Source organism: Lepidochelys olivacea, assembly GCF_965140295.1.
Source record: "Lepidochelys olivacea isolate rLepOli2 genome assembly, chromosome: 1".
Lineage (NCBI taxonomy): Eukaryota > Metazoa > Chordata > Testudines > Cheloniidae > Lepidochelys > Lepidochelys olivacea.
This window is the reverse complement of record NC_140411.1, coordinates 249,928,511-249,953,863: the sequence shown is the minus strand read 5'-3', so window position 1 is coordinate 249,953,863 and position 25,353 is coordinate 249,928,511. Positions and strand designations below refer to the sequence as shown.

At 42.7% G+C, this 25,353-nt stretch overlaps 1 protein-coding gene across 3 annotated transcripts in view; it reads right to left on the bottom strand.

Moving 5' to 3' along the window:
* Window positions 1-23,756, bottom strand: part of MKRN1 (makorin ring finger protein 1) — a 37,603-nt gene extending 13,847 nt beyond the window's left edge. The window contains exons 1-2 of one of the 3 annotated variants that reach the window (XM_084627751.1): window positions 23,503-23,756; window positions 4,881-5,009 (exon numbers count right to left, since the gene is read on the bottom strand). In XM_084627751.1, coding sequence (XP_084483877.1) covers window positions 4,881-5,009; window positions 23,503-23,654 — 281 coding nt within the window. In that variant the 5' untranslated portion in view covers window positions 23,655-23,756. Of the gene's footprint in view, window positions 1-4,880; window positions 5,010-19,611; window positions 19,632-23,502 lie in introns of those variants that run through there. The other 2 variants (XM_084627749.1, XM_084627750.1) reach the window with 2 other exon arrangements.
* Window positions 23,757-25,353: the final 1,597 nt, after the last annotated feature.

Here is a 25,353-nt window from a genome sequence, read left to right as displayed (position 1 = left end):
GACGGTATTGGCCTCCGGGAGCTATCCCAGAGTGCTCCATTGTGACTGCTCTGGACAGCGCTTTGAACTCCGATGCACTAGCCAGGTACACAGGAAAAGCCCTGGGAACTTTTGAATTTTATTTCTTGTTTGGTCAGCATGGCGAACTCAGCAGCACAAGTGACCATGCAGTCCCCCCAGAATTGCAAACAAGCTCCAGCATGGACTGAACAGGAGACACTGGATCTGATTGCTGTATGGAGAGAAGCATCTGTGCAGGCCAAACTCTGATCAAAAAGAAGAAATGCAAATATATGCACCAAAATCTCCCAGGGCATGTTGGAGAGAGGCTACAATAGGGGGACACAGCAGTGCCGCGTGAAAGTTAAGGAGCTCAGGCAAGCCTACCAAAAGAAAGGAGGCAAACGGTCGCTCCGGGTCAGAGCCCCATACATGCCGCTTCTATGATCAGCTGCATGGCATTCTGGGGGGAGGAGACACCCTACTACTATCTCACCACTGTCCGTGGACACCTGCAAAGGGGGAGGGGGGTCTCACGCAACAGGGAGGAGGATTTTGTGGATGAGGAAGAGGAGGAGAAGGAGAATACACAACAGGCAAGCGGTGAATCCGTTCTCCCCGACAGCCAGGACCTTTTCATCACCCTGGAGCCAATACCCTCCCAAGGCGGGATCCCCGACTCTGAAGCTGGAGAAGGCACCTCTGGTGAGTGCACATTTGTCACTAAAGTACAGGGTTTTAAAGCAATAGTGTTTAATGTTTGATTTGCCCTGAAGAACTGGGATGCATTCGCGGCCAATACAGCTACTGAAAAAGTCTGTTAATGTGTCTGGGGATGGAGCGGGAATCCTCCAGGGACATCTCCATGAATCTCTTCTGGAGGTGCTCTGAAAGCCTTTGCAGAAGGTTTCTGGGGAGGGCTGCCTTATTTTGTCCTCCACGGTAGGACACTTTACCACGCCAAGCCAGTAGCAAGTATTCGGGAATCATTGCAGCACAAACCATGGCAGTGAATGGTCCTGGGTTTTGGTTGCATTCAAGCAACATTCGGTCTATATCTTTCTCTGTTAGCCTCAGGAGAGTGATATCATTCAGGGTCACCTCGTTGAAATAAGGGAATTTTTGTAAGGGAACAGTAAAAGGACCCCGTTCATGCTGGGCTGTTTGCACTTGGCTAAAAAGGGATCATCCCGGAGAATAGCCACGCGGTGGGGGGAGGGGAGAAGGGATCATCCCAGAGAATAACCACACGGAGGGGTGGGGGGACGTGTGTTCTGCACACCCACTCAAAAACCACAGCCCCTCCTTTTAAATGTGAAACCCAACCAGCATTGCTTGCTATGGAAAAGGAGGGCGCTGCAGTTTGAAAACATTCCTACATGTTATAAAGGCGTAAAAAGCCAACCCCACGTACCAAAAGGCTTACCATGGCTGCCTGGAATTCTGTTGCCCAGCTTTTACCAGCAGGCGCTCAATATAAAAGGCAAAATGCAACCTTGTACCTAAAGCACATGTGCTGTCTGCTGTGAATTGCTTGATTCACTGTGAAAGAGTCTCCCTTTTATTCTCAGAAATGTATCATCATAAATTTTACTCTCCCTTTTTATCTCCCCCAGGTGCAAATGTTTCTACGCTCCCCCTACCATCTCCGTGTCTGAGGTTATCGCAGATTAGAAGACGAAAAAAACGCACTTGCAATGACACATTTGCCAAGCTCATGCAGTCCCCCCGCACTGATAGGGCACAGCTTAATGCATGGAGGCATTCAGTGGCAGAGGCCAGGAAAGAATTAAGTGAGCATGAAGAGCGGAGGCAGGACACGATGCTGAGGCTAATGGGGAAGCAAACAAACATGATAAAGCATCTGTTGGAGCTGCAGGAAAGCCAACAGGAGCACAGACCCCAGTTGCATCCAATGTATAACCGCATGCCCTCCTCCCCAAGTTCCATATCCACCTCACCCAGATGCCCAAGAATGTGGGGGAGGAAGCTCCGGGCACCCAGCCACTCCATTCCAGAGGATGGCCCAAGCAACAGAAGGCTGTCATTCAAACAGTTTGATTGTTAGTGTGACTACAATGTGGCCTTGTCCTTCCCTCCTCCCTCACCCCACCCGGGCTACTTTGTCCGTTATCTCTCTTTTTTTTTAATTAATAAAGAATGCATGGTTTCAAAACAATAGTTACTTTATTTAGAAGGGGGGAGGGTGGTTGGCTTACAAGGAATTAAAATCAGCAAAGGGGGCAGGTTTGCATCAAGGAGACACACACACACACACACCCCTGTCACACTATAGCCTGGCCAGTCATGGAAACTAGTTTTCAAAGCCTCTCTGATGCGCAGCGCATCTAGCTGTGCTCTTCTAATTGCCCTGGTGTCTGGCTGCTCAAAATCAGATGCCAGGCGATTTGCCTCAACTTCCCACCCCACCATAAATGTCTCCCCCTTATTCACAGACATTATGGAGAACACAGCAGGCAGCAATAACAATGGGTATGTTCGTTGTGCTGAGGTCTGACCTAGTCAGCAAACAGCGCCAGCGAGCTTTTGAACGTCCAAAGGCACATTCTACCACCATTTTGCACTTGCTCAGCCTATAGTTGAACTGCTCCTTAATACTGTCCAGGCTGCCTGTGTAAGGCTTCATGAGCCATGGGAGCAAAGGGTAGGCTGGGTCCCCAAAGAAAACTATTGGCATTTCAACATCCCCAACAGTAAATTTCTGGTCTGGGAAGTAAATCCCTTCTTGCAGCTGCTTGAACAGCCCAGAGTTCCTAAATACGCGAGCATCATGCACCTTTCCCGGCCATCCCACGTTGATGTCGGTGAAAAGTCCCTTGTGATCCACCAGTGTTTGCAGCACCATTGAGAAGTACCCCTTGCAGTTTATGTACTGGTTGGCAAGGTGGTCTGGTGCCAAAATGGGATATGCATTCCATCTATCGCCCAGCATAGTTAGGGAACTCCATTGCAGCAAAGCCATCCAGTATGACCTGCATATTTCCCAGAGTAACTACCCTTGATAACAGAATGTCAATGATTGCACTGGCTACTTGGATTACAGCAACCCCCACAGTAGACTTGCCTACTCCACATTGATTCCCTACTGACCGGTAGCAGTCAGGCATTGCAAGCTTCCACAGGGCTATCGCCACTCGCTTCTCAACTGTCAGAGCAGCTCTCATCTTGGTATTCCTGCGCTTCAGGGTGGGGGAAAGCAACTCACAGAGTTCCAGGAAAGTGGCCTTACGCATGCGAAAGTTTTGCAGCCACTGTGAATCATCCCATACCTGCAAGACTAAGTGGTCCCACCAGTCTGTGCTTGTTTGCCTGGCCCAGAATCGGCATTCCACTGTATCAACCAGCCCCACTGTTGCCATGATGTCCCAATTGCCACAGCTCGTGCTTTCAGGAACATCTGTGTCCATGTCCTCATCAAAATCCTCCTCATGCTGGCGTCTCTGCATATAGTCCAGGATAATGTGCGAGGTGTTTACAATGCTCACAACAGCAGCGGTGATGGCGAGTTGAGTGGGCTCCATGCTTGCCGTGGTATGGCATCTGCACGGGTAACCCAGGAAAAAAGGCGCAAAACGATTGTCTGCCATTGCTTTCACGGAGGGAGGGGCAACTGACAACATGCACCCGAAACCACCCGCGACAATGTTTTTGCCCCATCAGGCATTGGGCACTTACTCCAGAATTCCAATGGGCAGCAGAGATTGCGGGAACCGAGGGATAGCTACCCCCAGTGCACCACTCTGTAAGTCGATACTAGCCAAGGTAGTGAGGACGCACTCCGCCGACTTAATGCGCTTCGTGGGGACATATGCAATCAACTGTATAAAATCAATTTCTAAAAATAGACTTCTATAAAAATATAAACCTAATTTCATAGTGTAGATATACCCTTAATGGTATAGGCCAGAGTATAAAAATGGCTGTTCAGAGATTTCCGCAGGTTTACATTCATATAATAGTAATTCCACTACCCATGAGAGAGAAAAAAAGATTAGATTTTGTACTAGGTTTTATTTTGATATCATTAGTGTTCCTGCAGTGTGCAGCTGTATACAATCATGCTATAAATATTTGACTATATGCAGGTTTCACTAACTAGGATGTTAAGTCAGAGACCTAAGAGTAGCCTTTGAAGTTTATTCAATTTATGACTGTTTAGCCTTGCTAAACCTGTTCCACATTGGGACAAGTTCAAAATCCTTTGCATGCACACTCCTCTTGTCAGAGAGTTACAGGCTTCTTATTTTAAGTAAGGTTAAGCTTGCATGAGCAAGTTCACACCTGTTTGCACAGAAAATACTTTAGATGCCTCGCTACTATACTTCAAAGTTATATTCCCTAGAAAGGGCCTTAAAAGCGTCACATGCTCACTTTTCAACAGCTATGGGTACAATCAGAAGCACAGATGAAAGGGGAATCAGTTATTTCTGAAGATAACGACCCACTTACCAAGTGTAACTGATTATCGCACCAGCCCTGTCAGTTTGAAAAAGTCATCTAGATTTTGACAAATAGGTCTAATTATGCAATTGTTATCACACATGCCAGATCTGAATTCTGCTTGTATCTGAACAATGGTCTCCTCCCTCCCTTTCCCTGTTTATTCCTGCTGTGAAGTAAGCAATACATTTGAGACATCACTGTAGGACTCAGCAAAAAGGAGGAGGTGGGTTGTGAAGGAGAGATTCTTATTAAAACAATTTGGCAGTTTCAATGGAATATAGGAAAATATTGCTCAAGTTTTGTTTTCTCTCTTATTTTCTCCCATTAATAGACATCCTCCATTGAGTCTGACACACTGGAACTTGAGGATGAAAGTCCCTCTTTCAAAGAAGTAACATTCAGTAATCTTTCCTTACCGGCAACGATCTCCGTAAGCACAGCATCCTCGCTGATAATACCTGCACACCATAGCAGACTGACTTGTGGAGAGATCATGGGAGTAACGGCAGTTGTTCCCTTCCTTGCAAACCCCATGCATGAAATACCTGCAAGACAGAAGATTACAGAAGTGGACCAATGGAAGAGCTATGCAGATTAGGATTTTCAGATATATTACCATCCAAAGTAAATGTAAATGTAAATGAAATGAAAGCAATGTTGAATTAATAAGAACTTCAGTATTAGAGAGTGATGAGCTCCTGGACCACATGCCAATGTAAGGCTATAAATAAAGTTTAAATGAAGGTGATTAAGAATAAATCATGGTGAGAGGTACCCCATTTTAAATGCACCTGGTTTGTACTTCTAAATTTAAGATTATGTTGAGAGACTGCAAGGGTAGACTGCCAAGAAGAAAAAAAAGCCAGTGAGCCACATGCTGCCCCAACACTCTGGTGCAGAGGGTAGCAAAACCCAGGAGGAGGAAATTGGAACACCAATTCTGTGAGGAGAATAGCAGTTTATTCTCTTACTTTGACCCAAGTACCACAGAAGCCCATTGATGGCTCTGGGCCAGGGAAAAGCCAAAACATATTCCCCAGGGGGCTGAAGTCTACCTGAAAGATACAGCTGGTTGTACAAACAGTAACACCCACCTCTAATAATACAATCTCTACCACTGAGGCCTTCAGTGCGGTCACTGAAGATGATATCAGCAAAGTTTCTGAAGGAGCTAAGCTGCCATAGTGAAGTCAGGATCCGAAGGAACCTTGCAGAGATACTCTGCCTCAACAATACGTGTCTGCTGCCTGCAAGCATCATGAAATCAGCACCAATTTTGGGCCATCAGTAAATTCAGACTGCTGAACTCCATGGCAATCCTGCTCCTTGCTGGATGACTTGGAAGAAACTGAGTTTCCTACCCCATACAGATAGTGAAGCTCTTCACTCAACCTTTAAAGATAATCAGAACTGGAAGGGACCTCGAGAGGTCATCTAGTCCAGTCCCCTGCACTCAAGGCAGGACTAAGTATTATCTATACCATCCCTGACAGGTGTTTGTCCAGCCTTCTCTTAAAAATCCCCAATGATGGAGATTCCACAATCTCCATAGGCAATTTATTCCAGTGCTTAACCATTCTGACAGATAGGAAGTTTTTCCTAATGTCCAACCTAAACTGCCCTTGCTGCAATTTAAGCCCCTTGCTTTTTGTCTTATCCTCAGAGGTTAACAATAATTTTTCTCTCTTCTCCTTGTAACAACCTTTTATGTACTTGAAAAGTATTATCATGTCCCCTCTCAAAGTTAACTTAAATACTGTAAACGAAATTCACTTGAATATCATGGTTATAATTAAACACAATTAAACTTAACGCAACATTGTTCTTGAGATTCAAAAGTCAGGAAATTCAAAGTTCTCACTGCATAATAGTCACATTGCACATATTTTAGAATACCATATATGGTGCTTACATATGCCTACATATGTCCCTGAAAGGCAGCTTGAGATAACATTATGGTTCAAACTGTAAACACAAGTATAGATTCATATTCCAGATACTAGAAATTAAGTCATGACACAAGTGTTCAGATTCCAAAGTGAGCATTTATAAAATTTATATTAAAAGGTAAGATAATCTTTTAAATTTAGCTGGAAGCAATAAGCTAAACAGAACACTATTACATCCTGAGAGACTGAACCGGAAAAAGTAGCCACTCAAACTTCTTACATTTTATAAGTAATGTTGCTTCTCAAATTTAGTTATCAGAAAACTTTAGCTATCAAACTCAACAACTATACTGATTTCAATATATTCAATATGTTTGAGAAAGTCAATAAATCAGAAACGTTCAAGAGAAGGTATAAATTTGAGGACCCGCCCCCCCCAATTTACCATCTCAGGATCAAGATATACAAGTTGGTTTATAGCAATGAATCCTCATATGATCCTTCTTCTTCAAAGACCAATTTAATCATTTTACCTAGGGTGCCCCTGAATTCTAAGTTAGCCCTAATGACACACTGCCTTGTAGCAACAGCTGTTTCTGAAGGGTTGGAATTACACATACACGGAGAACTAATTAATTTGGTTGTAACATGATTCAAATACAGATTCTTCGTGTCCTTTCAAGTTTAACCATGTTTTATGAAACCTGAACAGATCATCAAGGTCTGTGGGAGATTTTGCTGATGTGTCAAATGGAAATTAGCACAGTTGGAATTAGTAGCTGGACCAAGCAGATTTCTTTAGGAGCTCACCCCTCTGATTCCCAGCATAAAGGCCAGACTCCATCTTTGAGCCAGTCTTCTTTCTGCGTCACAGTAAGCAGAACTGGCTTGAAAAGCTGCATGGGACACAATAGCACATGGAGAGGAAAACTGAAAATATACTCAAAACTCAACTGAGTAATTTGGATGGCCAGGACTGAGGCCAGAGTGAAATATGTGAAATGACCAGAGCCCAACTGGAACTGGCTACCAGGAAAGGTTCAGAGCGTGTACAACTGTAACTGTCGGTGTTTCAACAACTCCATATTAAGCACCAAAATTATTCAAGTTCTGGAATTCATCTTAAGAGAGGAAAGCCCAAACTTGTCAGATGCAAAGCACTCTCAACTCCCATTGAAATCAATGGGAGCTGAGAGAACACAATATCTTGCAGGACCAAGTCTCAGGTTTCTACAGCTGTTTATAACAATTTTTTTTTAAACTGGATTTAAAAAGTGATCCCTTGCACACTGAAGAGGGTCCTCTAATCCCAAAGAGAGAAAGCATGTCACATAGCAGTGGCCAAGACTTGTATCAGCCCAATTTGGAACATGGAGGATGCAAGTAGCCAGCTCATTCATGCTCATCTCCTGTGAAGCCTGTTTAGAAATGAAGATATGGCAAACCAAACATAGTGAGATGGTCCTTCTATATTCTACAGCATATTGGACATAAATTCTGCAGACATTTCAAATGCCTGCAGCAATGTAAAATGAAAAAGCAGAAGAAAAAACAAGCCCTACATCCACCCCAGAGAAAGACTTTGCTTCTAAATTTTGAATTGTTGGTGTTGTCCTTAGACTATTTTCCTCGCTTTATTTTATCATGAGCCAAATGCCGCACCATGCTCCAGAAATAGTTCACACTCCATCTGCAATCCACATGCATATCACCTATAAAGCCTGATCTCTACTTCACCCACTTTTCACAAGACTTAACATAGTGTTAGACTTTGACTGCTACTGTGCAGTAGAAGTTTTTCTGAGAACTATCCACGGTGACGCCAAGATCTCTCGAGTGGTAATAGCTAATTTTTGACTCATCATTGTATACGTATACTTGGGATTATGCTTTCTAGTGTGCATTACTTTGGATTTATCAACACTGATTTCATCTACCATTTTGTTGTCCAGTCAGTCACCATCTTGTGAGATCCCCCTGTAACTCCTTGCCGTCTGCTGTGGGCTTACCGATCTTGAATAATTTTGTACTGTCTGCAAACTTTGCCACTTCACTGTTCAGTCTCTTTTCTAGGTCATTAATGAACATGTCGAACAGCACATGTCGAACAGAGTACAGAGCCTTGGGTGTATTGCACTGTTCACCTCTCTGCATTGTAAAAACTGACCATTTATTCTTACCCTTTGTGTCCTATCTTTTAACCAATTACAGATCCATAAGAGGACCTTCCCTCTATCCCCTGGCTACTAAGTTTCCTTAAAAGCCTTCGATGAGGGACCTTATCAAAGGCTTTTTGAAAATTCAAGTACACATCAAGTAGGTCACCCTTATCCACATACTTGCTGACTCCCTCAAAAGAATACTAATAGATTGGTTGAAACTATAGGGAAAAAAGGAATTAGACACATACATAAACTCAAATTGTTGGTGAAGAGTCAACATGGCTTTTGTAAAAGAAAATCATGCCTCACCAATTTGTCTGGTACTGAAGTTAGGCTCACTGGCCTGTAATTATCAGGATCACCTCTGGAACCCTTTTTAAAAACTGGCATTGCATTAGTTCCCTCCCAGTCATCTGTTACAGAGGCTTGTTTCAGCGATAGATTACATACTACAGTTATTAGTTTTGTAATTCCATATTTGAGTCCCTTCAGAACTCTTGGGTGAATACCATCTGTTCCTGATGAATTACTTTTAATATTTATCAATTTGTTCTAAAAACCTCTTCTATTGGCACATCATTGCTGGACAGCATTTTAGATGTGTCACCCAAAAAGGATAGCTCTATGTGGGTACCTCTCTCATATCCTCTGCAGTGGAGACTGAAGCAAAGAATTCATTTAGCTTCTTTGCAATGGCCTTGTTCTCCTTGAGCACTCCCGTAACACTTTGGTCATCTAGTGGCCCCCACTGCCTGTTTTCCAGGCTTCCTATTTCTGAGGTATTTAAAAGAAAATTAAAAAAAAAAATCTTAATGTTAGTTTGTGTGTCTTTGGCAAGCTGCCTCTCATATTCTTTATTGGCCTGCCTTATTATATTTTTACACCTAACCTGCCAGAGTTTGTGAATGTTAGCCTCACTAGAATTTGACTTCTGAATTTTAAAGGATGCTTTTTTGCCTCTAATGGCCTCCATTATGCAGCTGTTTAGCCATGGCGGCATTCTTTTGGTCCTCCTACCATCTTTTTGATTTGGGGTATACATTTAGTCTGAGCCGCTATTATGCATTTAAGCAGTCTCCATGCTGCTTGCAGGCATTTTATCCTTGTGACTGCTCTTTTTAATTTCTGCCTATCTAGTGTCCTCATACTTGTATAGTTCCCCCTTTTAAAGTTAAATGTCATTGTGGTGAGGTTTTTTGGTAGTGCCTCCCCAAAAGGATGCTAAGCAAAATTTAATTATATTATGGTCACTATAACCGAGCTGTTCAGCTACAGTTACCTCTTGCACTAGATCCTGTGCTCCATTTAGGACTAAATCAAGAATTGCCTCGCCCCTTGTGAGTTCTAGGACTAGTTGCTCCAAGAAGCAATCATTTATGGTGTCTAGAAATTTTATCTCTGCATCATGCCCGAGGTGACTGTCAGTCAATATACGGATAGTTGAAATCACCAATTATAATATCATTTTCTGGTTTTGTAGCCTCTTTAACCTCCCTTAGCATTTCACAGCCACTGTCACCATCCTGATCAGATGATCTGTAGTATAATCCTACTGCTATAATCATATTATTCAAGCGTGAAATTTCTATCCACAGAGATTGTATGGTACAGTTTAATTCATTTAAGATTTTAATCGACCTTTTTTTTTTTAAGCATAATGCCACTCCTTTACCAGCATGACCTCTTCACCAATATGACCTACTCTATCATTCCTATTTGTACTCTACTTCCATTTTCAATTTTTTAAATTTTAAGTGTAACCAACTGTGAATTGCCTGGATATAAGACTGAAGTATTCTATTGAAGATTTTCACTTAATTGAATTATTTACAACCTTAACTCTAACTTAAAGCTCACCTGAGAGGAGAACAAGTATGTTTGTAACCCACTGTTCCAAAAAAGTGGTCACCTTTGAGTGCAGATAATCATAGTCTTGAATTCTAAGTTTCTATTTGCTTTTCCAGTAACTCCTGTTATACATCAAATGTTTTTATCAATAGTACAACTATTAGTCAAGTCAATATGCAACATTTCCTTTCCATGGATTTGTAATGTCTTTCTAATAGATTTGTCTGTTCAAGTATATCAGTTCTGAATTTAGTGTGTACTGCATTTTGTCTCCAAATAGCTCCATTTTGTTTATTCGGCCACTGCCTCCACCCTTTTCACTTCAGTGATGTTGACCTCTATGTGGGCCCTGTGAAAATGGATCTATTTCCTCTTCAGAGGATGCCCAAATGCCAACTAAGGAGAAAATACGTATACAATTGTTATTAGCACCTTTTGACATTTTTAAGATGCTACCTGGGGACTGTGCCAATCTTTAATCTCAAAAAGCCACACAAAGCTGTCAGATCATGCTCATTTGTATTTGTTTAGTGTCCTGGGACTCAGAGAAACTTACTCGCTTGATATGAACTAAAAAAACCTCTCATTTTATTTCCAGACATACTATCTATGTTTTAACTGAAATATTTTTCTTCCATTCTTTTATCCACCTGAAAAAAATAACTTAATCTGAAACAAATAGAAAAATGTAACAAGCTAACCAGGCTCCATGGCCACTTCACTGTACTCCAGTAACAGATACCAGGGACAGAATTCATTAGTTAAACAGAGTTCCCTCTGCTAGCTAGGCAGCTGCTTCTAAGCCATAAATAAACGGTCTAAGTTCTCAGCAAAAATGGTGAATTGAGATGTGTATGTGTATACAGGTCATTCAAAAGACATTATGAGCCAGTTCATATAATTTTTATAGGTAGCAATACAAGACTTCACTAGGATCAAAGCAATTGAGTTAGTAATCTGTTGGGAGGGGGGGGGGGAAACCAATAAAGAAATCTGAGAACATACAAATACATTTGAAGTTAACATTACAATTCCTAAATCAAAGAATCCAGGTCAATTAGAAATCTACTATAGTCATTTGAACACTCTTTGAAAGAGTTATCCTTCTAAAAATAAAAGAAAAACAAAATGAGTTTAATAAAGGCTAGTATTCTCCTTTCAGGAAGACAGCATTTCATGGAAGGATCAGGATACTCAGTAAAAACAGTCTTAAAATACAGTTGTTTTAGGAGTTCTCTTTATTCAGAAGCTACAATTAATTCCTGAATGGGAGGGTTATATGTTATTCACAAAGAAAAACTATATTCAAATACAGATATGTAACTAATAAAATCTAGATATTATAATTTATTACCAAGATACCAAGTCATTCATCTAACAATTGTCCATCTGTTTCCCCCCCCAAAAAGTTGTCATTCTTCTGCAAGTCTTACACTGTCTAAGGAAGCAGCCAAACAGCAGTCAATGCTGCTGTTATTAAAAAGAGCGAATGCTAGATTTGTTCTACTCCATTCCCCTCAAGAACTACCAACAGGGTATGCAAGAATTTACTCAAGGTAGAAATGGAAAATTGTTTGTTCTTAACATACAGAACACTTTGTGCAAACTACTGACAGTGATCTAGGAAGCCATCATATCAATTTCATTCAAGTCCTCCAGTCTGCTTATGGAAAAAAGGACAGGAAAATTTAGAAGTTTGAGACACCGCAATACATATCCTTATCTAATGATTAAGTTGGGATGCCTCAAAATAAAAGGAGCAACAGGACCAATATTCATATTGCACTGTGAAAGTGTTGGAAGATATTAACAAATGGTGGTAGTTTTCCAGAAAAAGAAAAGTTGAGGACAAAAATTATAAATATAAAAATGGTGCAGTTTAAGTGACAATAGCTCTTAGTACAGTTAATATTTGTTTCTATATTCCTATCATATGGTTTGACAGACTCTGCCATATTTCTTGTAAACTGAGATTAAGAGAAACATTTCATGGGACTCATTAAGAAATTCTACTTTTTGCACAAAAAAAGTACCCCTCGATTTATGGTGCACTGCTTGTAGTATTACCACCAACAAGAAGAAACTCCACAGTAAGTTTCTGTTTCTGATAATTGGTCAAATCATCAGTTAATACATAATTTTAACCCCTTCAGTGTTCCTTCAGTCTTGGTTCCAGAAATACATAAGCGGAAGAGCCGCAGAAATGGAATAAAAGGGACAAACTAAGGTTCTTCACCCTGTTCACCTTGCCTCCCCACAATCATCTAATGGACACCACACTTGTAATATACCATGGCTGAGTATTTAACAGATTAACAAATCATACATTCAAAGGAGAGGTGAAAACTCAGATGAGTGATCATTTCATACCCAAGTGACATGAATATTTCGTCCACCATTCTAGGCACTTTCCACCTTTTTCGATGAAACAATGTCATTTAAAGTTAGCAAAAAGAACAGGAGTATTGTGGCACCTTAGAGACTAACCAATTTATTTGAGCATAAGCTTTCGTGAGCTACAGCTGACTTCATCGGATGCATACTGTGGAAAATACAGAAGTGAGCTGTAGCTCACGAAAGCTTATGCTCAAATAAATTGGTTAGTCTCTAAGGTGCCGCAAGTACTCCTGTTCTTTTTGCGAATACAGACTAACACAGCTGTTACTCTGAAACCTGTCATTTAAAGTTAGGAAATTCTTCATACCTATGGCTAGTTAGGGAATCTATAATAGAGGCTTTAACTGCCCCACCTCAAAAAAATCAGCACAGAGTAGTACAATAGAAACCTGCTTGAAAAAACATACAAGAATTCAGGCAGAGTATTTGTCGGGTGACAGAGTCACACTATTACTAAGAAAGGAAGTTGCTCCAAATATTTGGGTTTAAGAAATATTCTATAGCTAAGAGAAAGTTTTACTGAAAACTTCAAAGGATTGGAGCATGTCTAAAGCATCCTCTATTTGATTAGTTCTAGTCAAGTGGCAGATCAGTTTTCCTTGGCGTGCCTAAGAGGTAATTTAAATTCTCAGAGTCAAAGAACAAGTTGTTTATGGAAGGCATCCAACTAAATTTATTTATGTATTTATTTTAAAAAATTCCTATCCCACTTGTGATCTAGAACTTGATCCTGCAAGATGGATTAGTCTCATGCTTAAAGTTAAGCAGGTGCTTAATTGCGTTGTGACTGGAGCCAAAGAACTGAGCATCTTGCAAGAACAAGCCCCTGGCTGCTGATGGCATAACAAACAATACTAATGCGGGCACAATTCAATCTCTTCCCAAGACAAAATTGCTGTGGCGCTCCCCCTCTAGAATGATTTGGGTGCAGCTGATTATCCAACAAAACTTGAAGTGCAACTGTGACGGGATCCCCATGATGCAACCTGAACTGTGGGACCGCTGAAGCCTCTGTCCTCCCAACCTGGGCTCCCTCTCACATTGTGATGCGCAACAAGCTGCGAACCTCTCCAGGTACTGAACGTACATAGACATCCACCCAGTTGAGTTCCAGGAATACTTCTTCCAGCCACTCATGAACTAACAATATAGAGAGGCACCAGCCAATTCACCCAGCTCCCCAGCCTAGGACCCCAGAGCTGTACCATCTTGCCCTGGTCAGAAACCTGACCAGTGTAAGTTTATTACCTAGCCCATACCTCCCTCGATGTGGAGAGGACACGCACCAGCTTTTGTACACTGAGTAAAGGTTTCCCAAGCACTTCAAGCAAAATACACTGTTTTAGATAAAATATAGAACAGGTTTATTAACTACAGAAAGATAGATTTTAAGTGGTAGACATGAAAGGACAGAGATGGTTACCAAATAAAAATAAGTGCACAATCTAAACAGTAAACCTTATCATACCAGACAGTATTTAGATCAAGCAATGTTCTCACCCCCCTGCATGTTAAAGTGTCTAATGCACAGCCTTCCCTCCTGAAGCCTGGACCAGTCTCCTCAGACGATCTTCATCTTCTCGGCATCCCTGTTGTTTCCAGCATAGGTGGAGAAAGGCCGCCTCACGCTGCAACAGTTCTTTATTTTATACCCTTGGCCCATGTGCCTGGCAGACACTAGGCCAGGCATGTCCTGGTGGGCTTTGCTGAGTCACAGTGAACAAGCAGCCCCCAGGTCACAGTGCAGTTCCCATTATGTGGTACTTGCATAGTTGAGTCATACAGTTTTAATGGGCGGTCAACACCCACTAGCTAGGGATCCTTTGTGTGCCACTAGCAAACTTACAGTGTATATCAGTAACAATACAGCACAATCTCATAATTGTATACACACTAGTGATAAACATATTTAGACAGAACAACAGGTTTCAGCAGATCATGACCTTTCATACAATAACTCACATGGCATGCTTTGTATGAAATATTCATCATTCATATGTGGTTGATATGGGGGTTACAGGGTGTCATTCTGAGGTACAGTGTGTCACAGTAACCATTATTCCTTTCATTTCCACCCATAAGCATTTTAGTGACTACCTAACATCAAAAAGAACACAGATCTACAGGGCATATGGTCTTACACAGAGAAGATGTTAAGATAGATGCAGTTCCACTACAAATTCCAAAGCAACAACTGGAAGCCTTTACCACAAGCTGCAAAGTAGAGGGAGAATTCCCTATACACAACTCTTGAATCTCTGTGGATAACCATCCCAAAGTCTCATACGCGACTGAAGAGCGTTGCTGACAACACTGACAACTCATCTAGAATATTTCAACCTTGTTTCTTCCTCCTCCTGCTCCCTAATCTCAAAATATTAAAACCTCAAGAATCTTCCCGTCTTCGTTTCAATATTACACTTTGTACCACGGACTGAGAACATCTGCCGAATAGCTGATATCCATCTGAAGTTAAGCTCTTCAACACGATGCAAGAGATTAAAACATCTGTCAGAGCAAACTACTTGCTCTGGACGTCCAGGGTAGGAGAAGCATTTCTCATGAGTATTTAAGATTTAAGATCAAACAAGCTGCTTCTTGAGACAAGCCAGTAATCATCTTTATTTAGGAAGACTATTATGTCCTGTCACATTTCATGGTAAGATTCAGGCTTGTTTTACTAGAACCAAAATAAAACTTCATAGCAAGAACCAAGCCTTTTTACCCCAATTAACAAGGTACAATAAAAACCTCTCAAAGCAACGGCAACAAAAATTCTCTACTACTGAACCCTAGTAGCAAATTGAACTTAGGCAAACTATTCTTTTCACACGTTCACAACAGCTCGGAACTGCAACGTACAGTTAGCTTTAAAATCAGTGCTTCAAGTCGATTGAATCCGTCAGACTCAAGAAATTCACCAGAAAAAAAACCAACCACCACCACCACCAGGTAACTAGAAAGTTACTGAAACAGAATGAATTCCTCCCCATCACTCTTTGGCTCCACAGCTAATATCACAGTTTTTCTGCAAAGCTTGCATTAGTGCACATCAGGTTAGCAGTTATCAAAGAGCAATTTGACAGCCTACTATTAACTTGGGGTTGCATACGTCTGATAAATTTTATAATTCCATGTCTATTCTACTACACTCAGCAAAATTCTGTGGGCTTGAATACCTTTACATACAAGTAACTATGTATGGTCATTAGGCTGAGCAATATTGACACTGATAGGTATGATACTTAAGTACCATGGTAGTAGGTGCTTTCAAAATGACAGGACTAGATAACTCATCCATTCATCTGAGCGAACTGCAACAAAAACGAACATACACCAGATCACTAGTTTATTTAATTTAATGTAACCAGCTTGGTCTTCACAAATTAATAGAAAGAAAAGGAGTACTTGTGGCACCTTAGAGACTAACCAATTTATTTGAGCATGAGCTTTTGTGAGCTACAGCTCATTTCATCGGATGCATACCGTGGAAACTGCAGCAGACTTTATATACACACAGAGATCATGAAACAATATCTCCTCCCACCCCACTGTCCTGCTGGTAATAGCTTATCTAAAGTGATCATCAAGTTGGGCCATTTCCAGCACAAATCCAGGCTCTCACCCTCCACCCCACCACACACACAAACTCACTCTCCTGCTGGTAATAGCCCATCCAAAGTGACCACTCTCTACACAATGTGCATGATAATCAAGGTGGGCCATTTCCTGCACAAATCCAGGTTCTCTCACTCCCTCACTCCCCTCCAAAAAACAAAACACACACACACACACACACACACACACACAAACACTCACTCTCCTGCTGGCAATAGCTCATCCAAACTGACCACTCTCCAAGTTTAACCAGAACGTCTGGGGGAGGGGGGGGGTAGGAAAAAACAAGGGGAAATAGGCTACCTTGCATAATGACTTAGCCACTCCCAGTCTCTATTTAAGCCTAAATTAATAGTATCCAATTTGCAAATGAATTCCAATTCAGCAGTTTCTCGCTGGAGTCTGGATTTGAAGTTTTTTTGTTTTAAGATAGCGACCTTCATGTCTGTGATTGCGTGACCAGAGAGATTGAAGTGTTCTCCGACTGGTTTATGAATGTTATAATTCTTGACATCTGATTTGTGTCCATTTATTCTTTCACGTAGAGACTGTCCAGTTTGACCAATGTACATGGCAGAGGGGCATTGCTGGCACATGATGGCATATATCACTTTGGTGGATGTGCAGGTGAACGAGCCTCTGATAGTGTGGCTGATATTATTAGGCCCTGTGATGGTGACCCCCTGAATAGATACGTGGGCACAGTTGGCAACGGGCTTTGTTGCAAGGATAAGTTCCTGGGTTAGTGGTTCTGTTGTGTGGTTGCTGGTGAGTATTTGCTTCAGGTTGGGGGGCTGTCTGTAGGCAAGGACTGGCCTGTCTCCCAAGATTTGTGAGTGTTGGGTCATCCTTCAGGATAGCTTGTAGATCCTTAATGATGCGTTGGAGGGGTTTTAGTTGGGGGCTGAAGGTGACGGCTAGTGGCGTTCTGTTATTTTCTTTGTTAGGCCTGTCCTGTAGTAGGTAACTTCTGGGAACTCTTCTGGCTCTATCAATCTGTTTCTTCACTTCCGCAGGTGGGTATTGTAGTTGTAAGAAAGCTTGACAGAGATCTTGTAGGTGTTTGTCTCTGTCTGAGGGGTTGGAGCAAATGCGGTTGTATCGCAGAGCTTGGCTGTAGATGATGGATCGTGTGGTGTGGTCAGGGTGAAAGCTGGAGGCATGTAGGTAGGAATAGCGGTCAGTAGGTTTCCGGTATAGGGTGGTGTTTATGTGACCATCGTTTATTAGCACTGTAGTGTCCAGGAAGTGGATCTCTTGTGTGGACTGGACCAGGCTGAGGTTGATGGTGGGATGGAAGTTGTTGAAATCATGGTGGAATTCCTCAAGGGCTTCTTTTCCTACTGACCGCTATTCCTACCTACATGCCTCCAGCTTTCACCCTGACCACACCACACGATCCATCATCTACAGCCAAGTTCCCAGAAGTTACCTACTACAGGACAGGCCTAACAAAGAAAATAACAGAACGCCACTAGCCGTCACCTTCAGCCCCCAACTAAAACCCCTCCAACGCATTATTAAGGATCTACAACCTATCCTAAAGGATGACCCAACACTCTCACAAATCTTGGGAGACAGGCCAGTCCTTGCCTACAGACAGCCCCCCAACCTGAAGCAAATACTCACCAACAACCACATACCACACAACAGAACCACTAACCCAGGAACTTATCCTTGCAACAAAGCCCGTTGCCAACTGTGCCCACGTATCTATTCAGGGGTCACCATCACAGGGCCTAATAATATCAGCCACACTATCAGAGGCTCGTTCACCTGCACATCCACCAATGTGATATATGCCATCATTTGCCAGCAATGCCCCTCTGCCATGTACATTGGTCAAACTGGACAGTCTCTACGTGAAAGAATAAATGGACACAAATCAGATGTCAAGAATTATAACATTCATAAACCAGTCGGAGAACACTTCAATCTCTCTGGTCACGCAATCACAGACATGAAGGTCGCTATCTTAAAACAAAAAAACTTCAAATCCAGACTCCAGCGAGAAACTGCTGAATTGGAATTCATTTGCAAATTGGATACTATTAATTTAGGCTTAAATAGAGACTGGGAGTGGCTAAGTCATTATGCAAGGTAGCCTATTTCCCCTTGTTTTTTCCTACCCCCCCTCTCCCCAGACGTTCTGGTTAAACTTGGATTTAAACTTGGAGAGTGGTCAGTTTGGATGAGCTACTACCAGCAGGAGAGTGAGTGAGTGTGTGTCCATCCCTGGGAAAAAGGGAGGGGGGGTGAGAGAGCCTGGATTTGTGCTGGACATGGCCCACCTTGATTACCATGCACATTGTAGGGAGAGTGGTCACTTTGGATGGGCTATTACCAGCAGGAGAGTGAGTTTGTGTGGGGGGGGGGAGCGGGGGAGGGCGTGGAGGGTGAGAAAACCTGGATTTGTGCTGGAAATGGCCCAACTTGATGATCACTTTAGATAAGCTATTACCAGCAGGACAGTGGGGTGGGAGGAGGTATTGTTTCATGATCTCTGTGTGTATATAAAGTCTGCTGCAGTTTCCACGGTATGCATCCGATGAAGTGAGCTGTAGTTCACAAAAGCTCATGCTCAAATAAATTGGTTAGTCTCTAAGGTGCCACAAGTCCTCCTTTTCTTTTTGCGAATACAGACTAACACAGCTGTTACTCTGAAACAAATTAATAGGCTACTGTCAAGATTCCTTCCCCACTCTGAACTCTAGGGTACAGATGTGGGGACCAGCATGAAAACCTCCTAAGCTTATTTTTACCAGCTTAGGTTAAAACTTCCAAGGTACAAACTATTTTCCTTTTTCCCTTGGACTTTATTGCTGCCACCACCAAGCGTCTAACAGATATATAACTGGGAAAGAGCCCGCTTGGAAATGTATTTCCCCCAAAATCCTCCCCAAACCCTACACCCCCTTTCCTGGTGAAGGTTTGATAAAAATCCTCACCCATTTGCATAGGTGAACACAGACCCAAAGCCTTGGATCTTAAGAACAATGAAAAAGAAATCAGGTTCTTAAAAGAAAAATTTTAATAGAAGAAAAAGTAAAAGAATCACCTCTGTAAAATCAGGATGGTAAATACCTTACAGGATAATATAGAGAATCCCTCTAGACAAAACCTTAAGTTACAAAAAGACACAAAAACAGGAATATCCATTCCATTCAGCACAGCTATTTTATCAGCCATTTAAACAAAACAGAATCTAACGCATATCTAGCTAGATTACTTACTAAGTTCTAAGACTCCATTCCTTTTCTGTTCCCAGAAAAAGCATCACACAGACAGAGAGAGCCTTTGTTTCTCCCTCCCTCCAGCTTTGAAAGTATCTTGTCTCCTCATTGGTCATTTTGGTCAGGTGACAGCGAGGTTATCCTAGTTTCTTAACCCTTTACAGGTGAAAGGGTTTTTCCTCTGGCCAGGAGGGATTTTAAAGTTGTTTACCCTTCCCTTTATATTTATGACAGCTACATTCTGTGTACTGAAGACAAACTGTTTTCTTCTCTTCCAGTCTACTTAGTACATAGCTAGGCACAGTTCTCAGCCATTTCTCCTCCTGCTGCTGCTTCACATTCAACAGCTCCACACTGAGTCTATAAGTGTGGTTTACTGCCTTCGAGATTCATGGGAGTTTCACTTGTGAACAGAGTACAGTAGACCCAATGGTCCATGCTAACACCACACGTACAAAAATGCACCAGCCAGCTGCAATATTCCCCCAAAATTCAAAATCTGTTTTCCCACTATGTAATCTTATCAAATTTGGGATTCCTTCCACCCCAAAGTATCTACACTAATAGCACAAATGAGACAATCTCTTACCTTCCAAGGTGCCAGGCATGACCATGGCTCACACTATTTTAAATAGACCAGTTTTCCAGCTTGTCAGTTCTCTTACAGGACCTAGCTTTCCTTGTCCAAACAGTCACATCATTTTACAGCTCACCATCACTCAGAATGGAGATATCCAATCCTAAATATCCACACCATTTATAATAGCAGGCTGTGGACACTCCAGGCCACATCCAAATGAGCAAACATCTGAAACATGGCCAGCCAGCTTCCTAGCTAGCTTCTTACAGCAGAACCACAGAGTTACAAACACCAGAGTTATGAACTGACCAGTGAACCACAAATCTCATTTTGCAACCAGAAGTATGCAATCAGCAGCAGCAGCGACGAAAAAAGCGAGTACTGTACAGTACTAAAAAAAATAAAGACAAGGTAAGGAAACCATTTCTGTGCTTGTTTCAAATAAATTAAGATGATTAAAAGCAGCCTTTTTCTTCTGCACAATAAAGTTTCAAAGCTATATCATATCAATGTTCAGTTGGAAACTTTTGAAAGATCAACCATAGTGCTTTGTTCAGAGTTACGAACATTTCAGAGTTATGAACAACCTCCACTCAGGAAGTGTTTAAGTCTGAGATTCTACTGTATTACTTTCAGATAATGGTTTTAATATTTCAGGGTGCATTTGCTCTACTAGAAGGATATACAGGAGAAAAGACATGTAGTATGCGATTCAAAGCTAGAATTTGTTCTTTCTACTTCCTCCCAAGAATATTTCTCTATTTTACCTCCCCAAGTGGTTTTGGAATATTTTTACGATAGTATATTAAATATGTCCATTTTAATTGCAATTCAACACAGATTTTGCCTGCAAGATGAGCAGCTCCTTAATTATGCTTTATGTAACTTGACATTTTTACTTTCTAAACAATGGATTTTATTTAAATGTTTAGATCAAACTCTTGACAGTTTTTCTCTTGCTAATTTCTAAAAGCCTGATATAATTACTTAATGTTTTCTAGTAGAGTCAGCAGTTGACTTTCAAGACAGAAAATTATTTATCTCTGTCAAAATACTCTTCAGTTTTCCGTGAGGTTTTTTTGGTAATCCCACTTATAGTTAAAGAAGTGACAGTAAAATGTGATATGTCGAATTGTCACACCCCTTCTTTAATGAAACAAGTGTTGTATGTTTCACTTAGACAGATTTTAAAGTCAGCAAAACTGAAAAATTAGCTTGTGAAATGAAATATATTTCTCCCCTCTCTCTCCTCTTCGCATAAGAATTAGAAGAACATCCACTCATATCAATTCTGATTATCAAAACAAAACATTAAGGATTAAAGAGCAGAGAAAATTTTCATAGACCTGCTCATGACTGGACTGTCATCCTGTATATCTTATCAGAATGTGATTATAAACTCTTCAGGTCAGGAACCTGAAGCATCTTTATGGTTTGTAAAGCTCTATGTACGTTTACAGAACTATTGTTATAAACAGGCAAAATACTCCAAGCTACACTCTCTGATAGCAACTGCAATGTTGCATGTCTTCTAGCTTAGAGAATGGCCACACAAATCTTTTGTTTAATTGCTGTACAAAGCGACAAGACATATGGTATTGCAGAATGACATGATCTACCTCTTAATCCAAAAGAGGGATACTTTTTTACCTTTGCAATGTCCGACATATTTATATGCCAAGAAACTGAGCCCAGATATTAGCTTGAATTTTCAGTTTGCTGTGTGATACTGTAGTACTTGAATTATTGCAGATTGCAGTATGACCTGATTTTAGCTTAATTATTGTGAATCAATACAACAATATTTCATATTTATTTCTACTTGCAAACACCCCTCCAATATAAGGTTCAAAAGTGGCCCAACCTGCCAATCTTGCCCTGTAGAGTTTATGATTTGCAGATTTCTGTACACTGAGAAAGTCTCAGCAGAATGTGTCAAACCTCTGTTATTTCTGATGGTTCTGCAGAAATAAAATAAGCTTGAAGGAAGCAAAATTATATAAAAGAATCATACAGTGTGTTAAAGATCTACATAATGTACTACAAAAGTGAGAAATCTCCCTACTTTTTTGTAGCTTTCTCCTGTGTCCTTGTTTATTAAATGTCAAACTTTGGGCATAAATCCAATATTTTAGTAAATGCTACATTATTTATATCTGAAACTGAGAAGGTAACGCTCTCACATTTTACACTTCCTGAATTTATCATCTTCTTTGGAACATCGCTGTGGGTCTTCCACATTGTGTTCTGACAGCTATGTGCATCCACCATTGGTGGGACATAATCCCACACAACAAGAGAGTTCCTGGTGTCTAAGCACGAACAGCCAATTGGCTCAACTACAGTCATTTCTCCATGCAAATACCTGTCTAGACACTTTAAAAAGATCCTCAGAATAGGTCATTCCTGCAGTTGAACAAGGTAAGCCAGCAGCCAGGAAGAACACCCTCTCCCTCAACCCTTCCCCACCCATCTGCTGCAGCAAGTTCTATCCACCCTTCGGCATTTTCCATTTGGAAGAAGCTGAAATTAAATGTATCTCACATAAACTGGTATTTTCTGCTTGGGCAATCCTACTTTTCTCCCACCACTCCAACTTGAATGAGGTAGGATAAGGTCTGCCTCCGATTTAAAAGAACAAAATCCAAACACACTGGCTAAGATTTTTCATCACATCTAGCCATTTGGATTGCTTTGATTTTTGGTTGCCCAACTTGAGAGATCTTAAAAGAGCCGGATTTTTAGACTGCATGCACGCTCAACATTTTCCGAAAAAAAAAAAAAAAAAAAAAACAGGCCTCTTTAAGAGATCTCCAATTGGACCAGCAAAATCTCTAGTCACTTTGGCAAATCTGGGTCACTGTGATGTTGGAGGGGAGGGAGGCGTTTAAAAAAAACCCCACACAACTCACCCTCCCCCAGCCTCCGAGACCACATCCGAGTCCTCCCTCTCGTTCACACGGCAGCGCCCAGAGGGCAGGCAGCTCCAGCTTCTTCACAACAACATAAAAAGTTTGAACAGTTGTACAGCGGGCCGGGGCGGCGCCGGGAGGGGTGGGAGCGGCTGGGTTAGAGGCGGAGCCCGGTCTGGCGGGGGCCCCTCCTGGGCACAGCCACGGGGGTGCAAATCTACACGGAGACGATGCCTCCCTGGCCAGACCGCTGCCCGGGAAGGTCCGGGCAGAGGCGACGCGAGGGCAGGGACTGGGAAGGAGCCGGCCGGGCTGCAGCCGCCGGGGGACCCAGGCGGGGAAAGGGCAGCAGCCCCGAGGGGTCGCCGGTGTCGCTCCGCTCCCCTAGCAGCGCGTTACCTGCAGGTGACCTGCTTGGTCCAGCCGCCCCCTCCTCCCGACCCCGCTGCGGCCGGCGGCGGCGGCGCGGGGGGCGCGGCTGTGGGGCTGGAGGCCGTGGCCGCTGCTCCCGGTGTTGCCGCTGTTGTTCCCGGAGCCGCAGCCTCCGCCATTACTGTTTATCCCACACAGCGACGGCACCGGAACTTCCGGGAGCACATCCTTCCGGTCAGGCGGGGGGGGGAGGGAGGGCGAAGGGACGAGCCGGGAGGGCCTCAGGGGACCCCTCGTGGCCCCGCCCCTTTGTTCGGCTGGGGCTGGAGGGGGGGGCCGCCGGGAAGGCGTAGACTCGGGATGAACACCCCCGTGGTACCGCCCACTCGGAAGGACAGCGCTGATTGGTGGATAGGCTCGTTAGTAACGCCCACTCCGGAGCGCGACGTGCGAGGCTGCGGGGGCCCGGTCACCAGCTCGGTGGGCGGGGCGCTTAGAGTCACTTGGCCACGCCCACTTGACCGAAGAATGGAAGCCGCGGGAGTCCAGAGAGCGAAGGGGTTGGGCAATTTCCGTAGCCTGCTTCCCCCTGCTGGGCCCCGAGCTCCCTCACTGCCTGCCTGGCTGTGGCCGCCTGACCCGACCCCAGAGCAGCAGCCGCAGGATGGGGCTGAGCCTGTGGCTAGGGGCTGCTTCAGGGAGTGGCCCCAGTGGCTGGGCTCAGGAGCTGCAGGGCAGTTTGAGGCCCAGCACATTATGTTTGCTGGGGCCCCAGTGGTCAGCTCTGTGCACGGTGCTGTACACCACAGTATGGAGATGCCACATTGCCAGGCACACATGCAGCTGCGAGACAGGGATCTCCCACAGCATCAGGGAAGCCCCGGCCTCCATGGGAACAGAAGCATCACAATCCTCTCACCCTAGAATTGGGGAGGCACACTGGCCAGCCATTTGGGAAGCCCACACGTATAAATACAAGGGCATAAATAGAGGCCTTCAGGGCCGGCAAGCCAGTAAAGCTGTCATGAGCAATAAATTCCTGCACACAGTGAAACATTCTTGGTCACACACAAAATGTCCACCTACACAAGACACAACTGAAATGGCCTCAGTGACATGCACACAACTGAAATGTTCTCAATCTCCCTCACACACACCCTTGAAATGCCCACAGTGACAATGGATATCTTCATTTCTTTAAGGTTTATAAACTTGCTCTTCGAGTTAGCTCATGTGATGTGCAGGCTTCCTGACCTCTCCCCTTGTCTATGCAGATTCAGAAACTTGGGCAAATCTCTTCAGAACAGCAAGAGGATTTGCCTAGCATCCCTAGGAACGGAATGGTTCCGCTTCAGAACCCTTCTTTGACTTTTTATATTATATAAGTAATTGGATATGTCAAAGGGGATATGTCAAAGGTATGAAATGGCTTAAAAGAAAAAAAAAGTTTGAATAGAAGTTCAATAATTTAATGACATTTGCTCTTTTCAGATACATTATTGATATTTTAATCCACAGGCTTTTGTTTTTTTCCAGGAGAGGCTGAAATACGGGGGATGCCAATTCCTGTCTGTAATAAATATGTTAAATTTACTGAGTCTATTTACTTCCAAGTTTTATTTTTGAGATGTGCACTGGCAATTCTGTTTCCACAGACATTCATATAAGCACATTCATTTAAGACCCAGAAGCAATCTTATAATCTATGATTGCTTTATAGTGCCCAAATGTGTGCTAAGTCCTTCACAGATGATATAAGAAAGCATGGTCCACCCGACAAAGAGTTTACAGTGATGTAACCTAAGAAGTCCAGGTGACAAACCAGAAGGGACAGGGTGAAGGAGGATGCGGGTTATAACAATACAGTTATATGGGCAC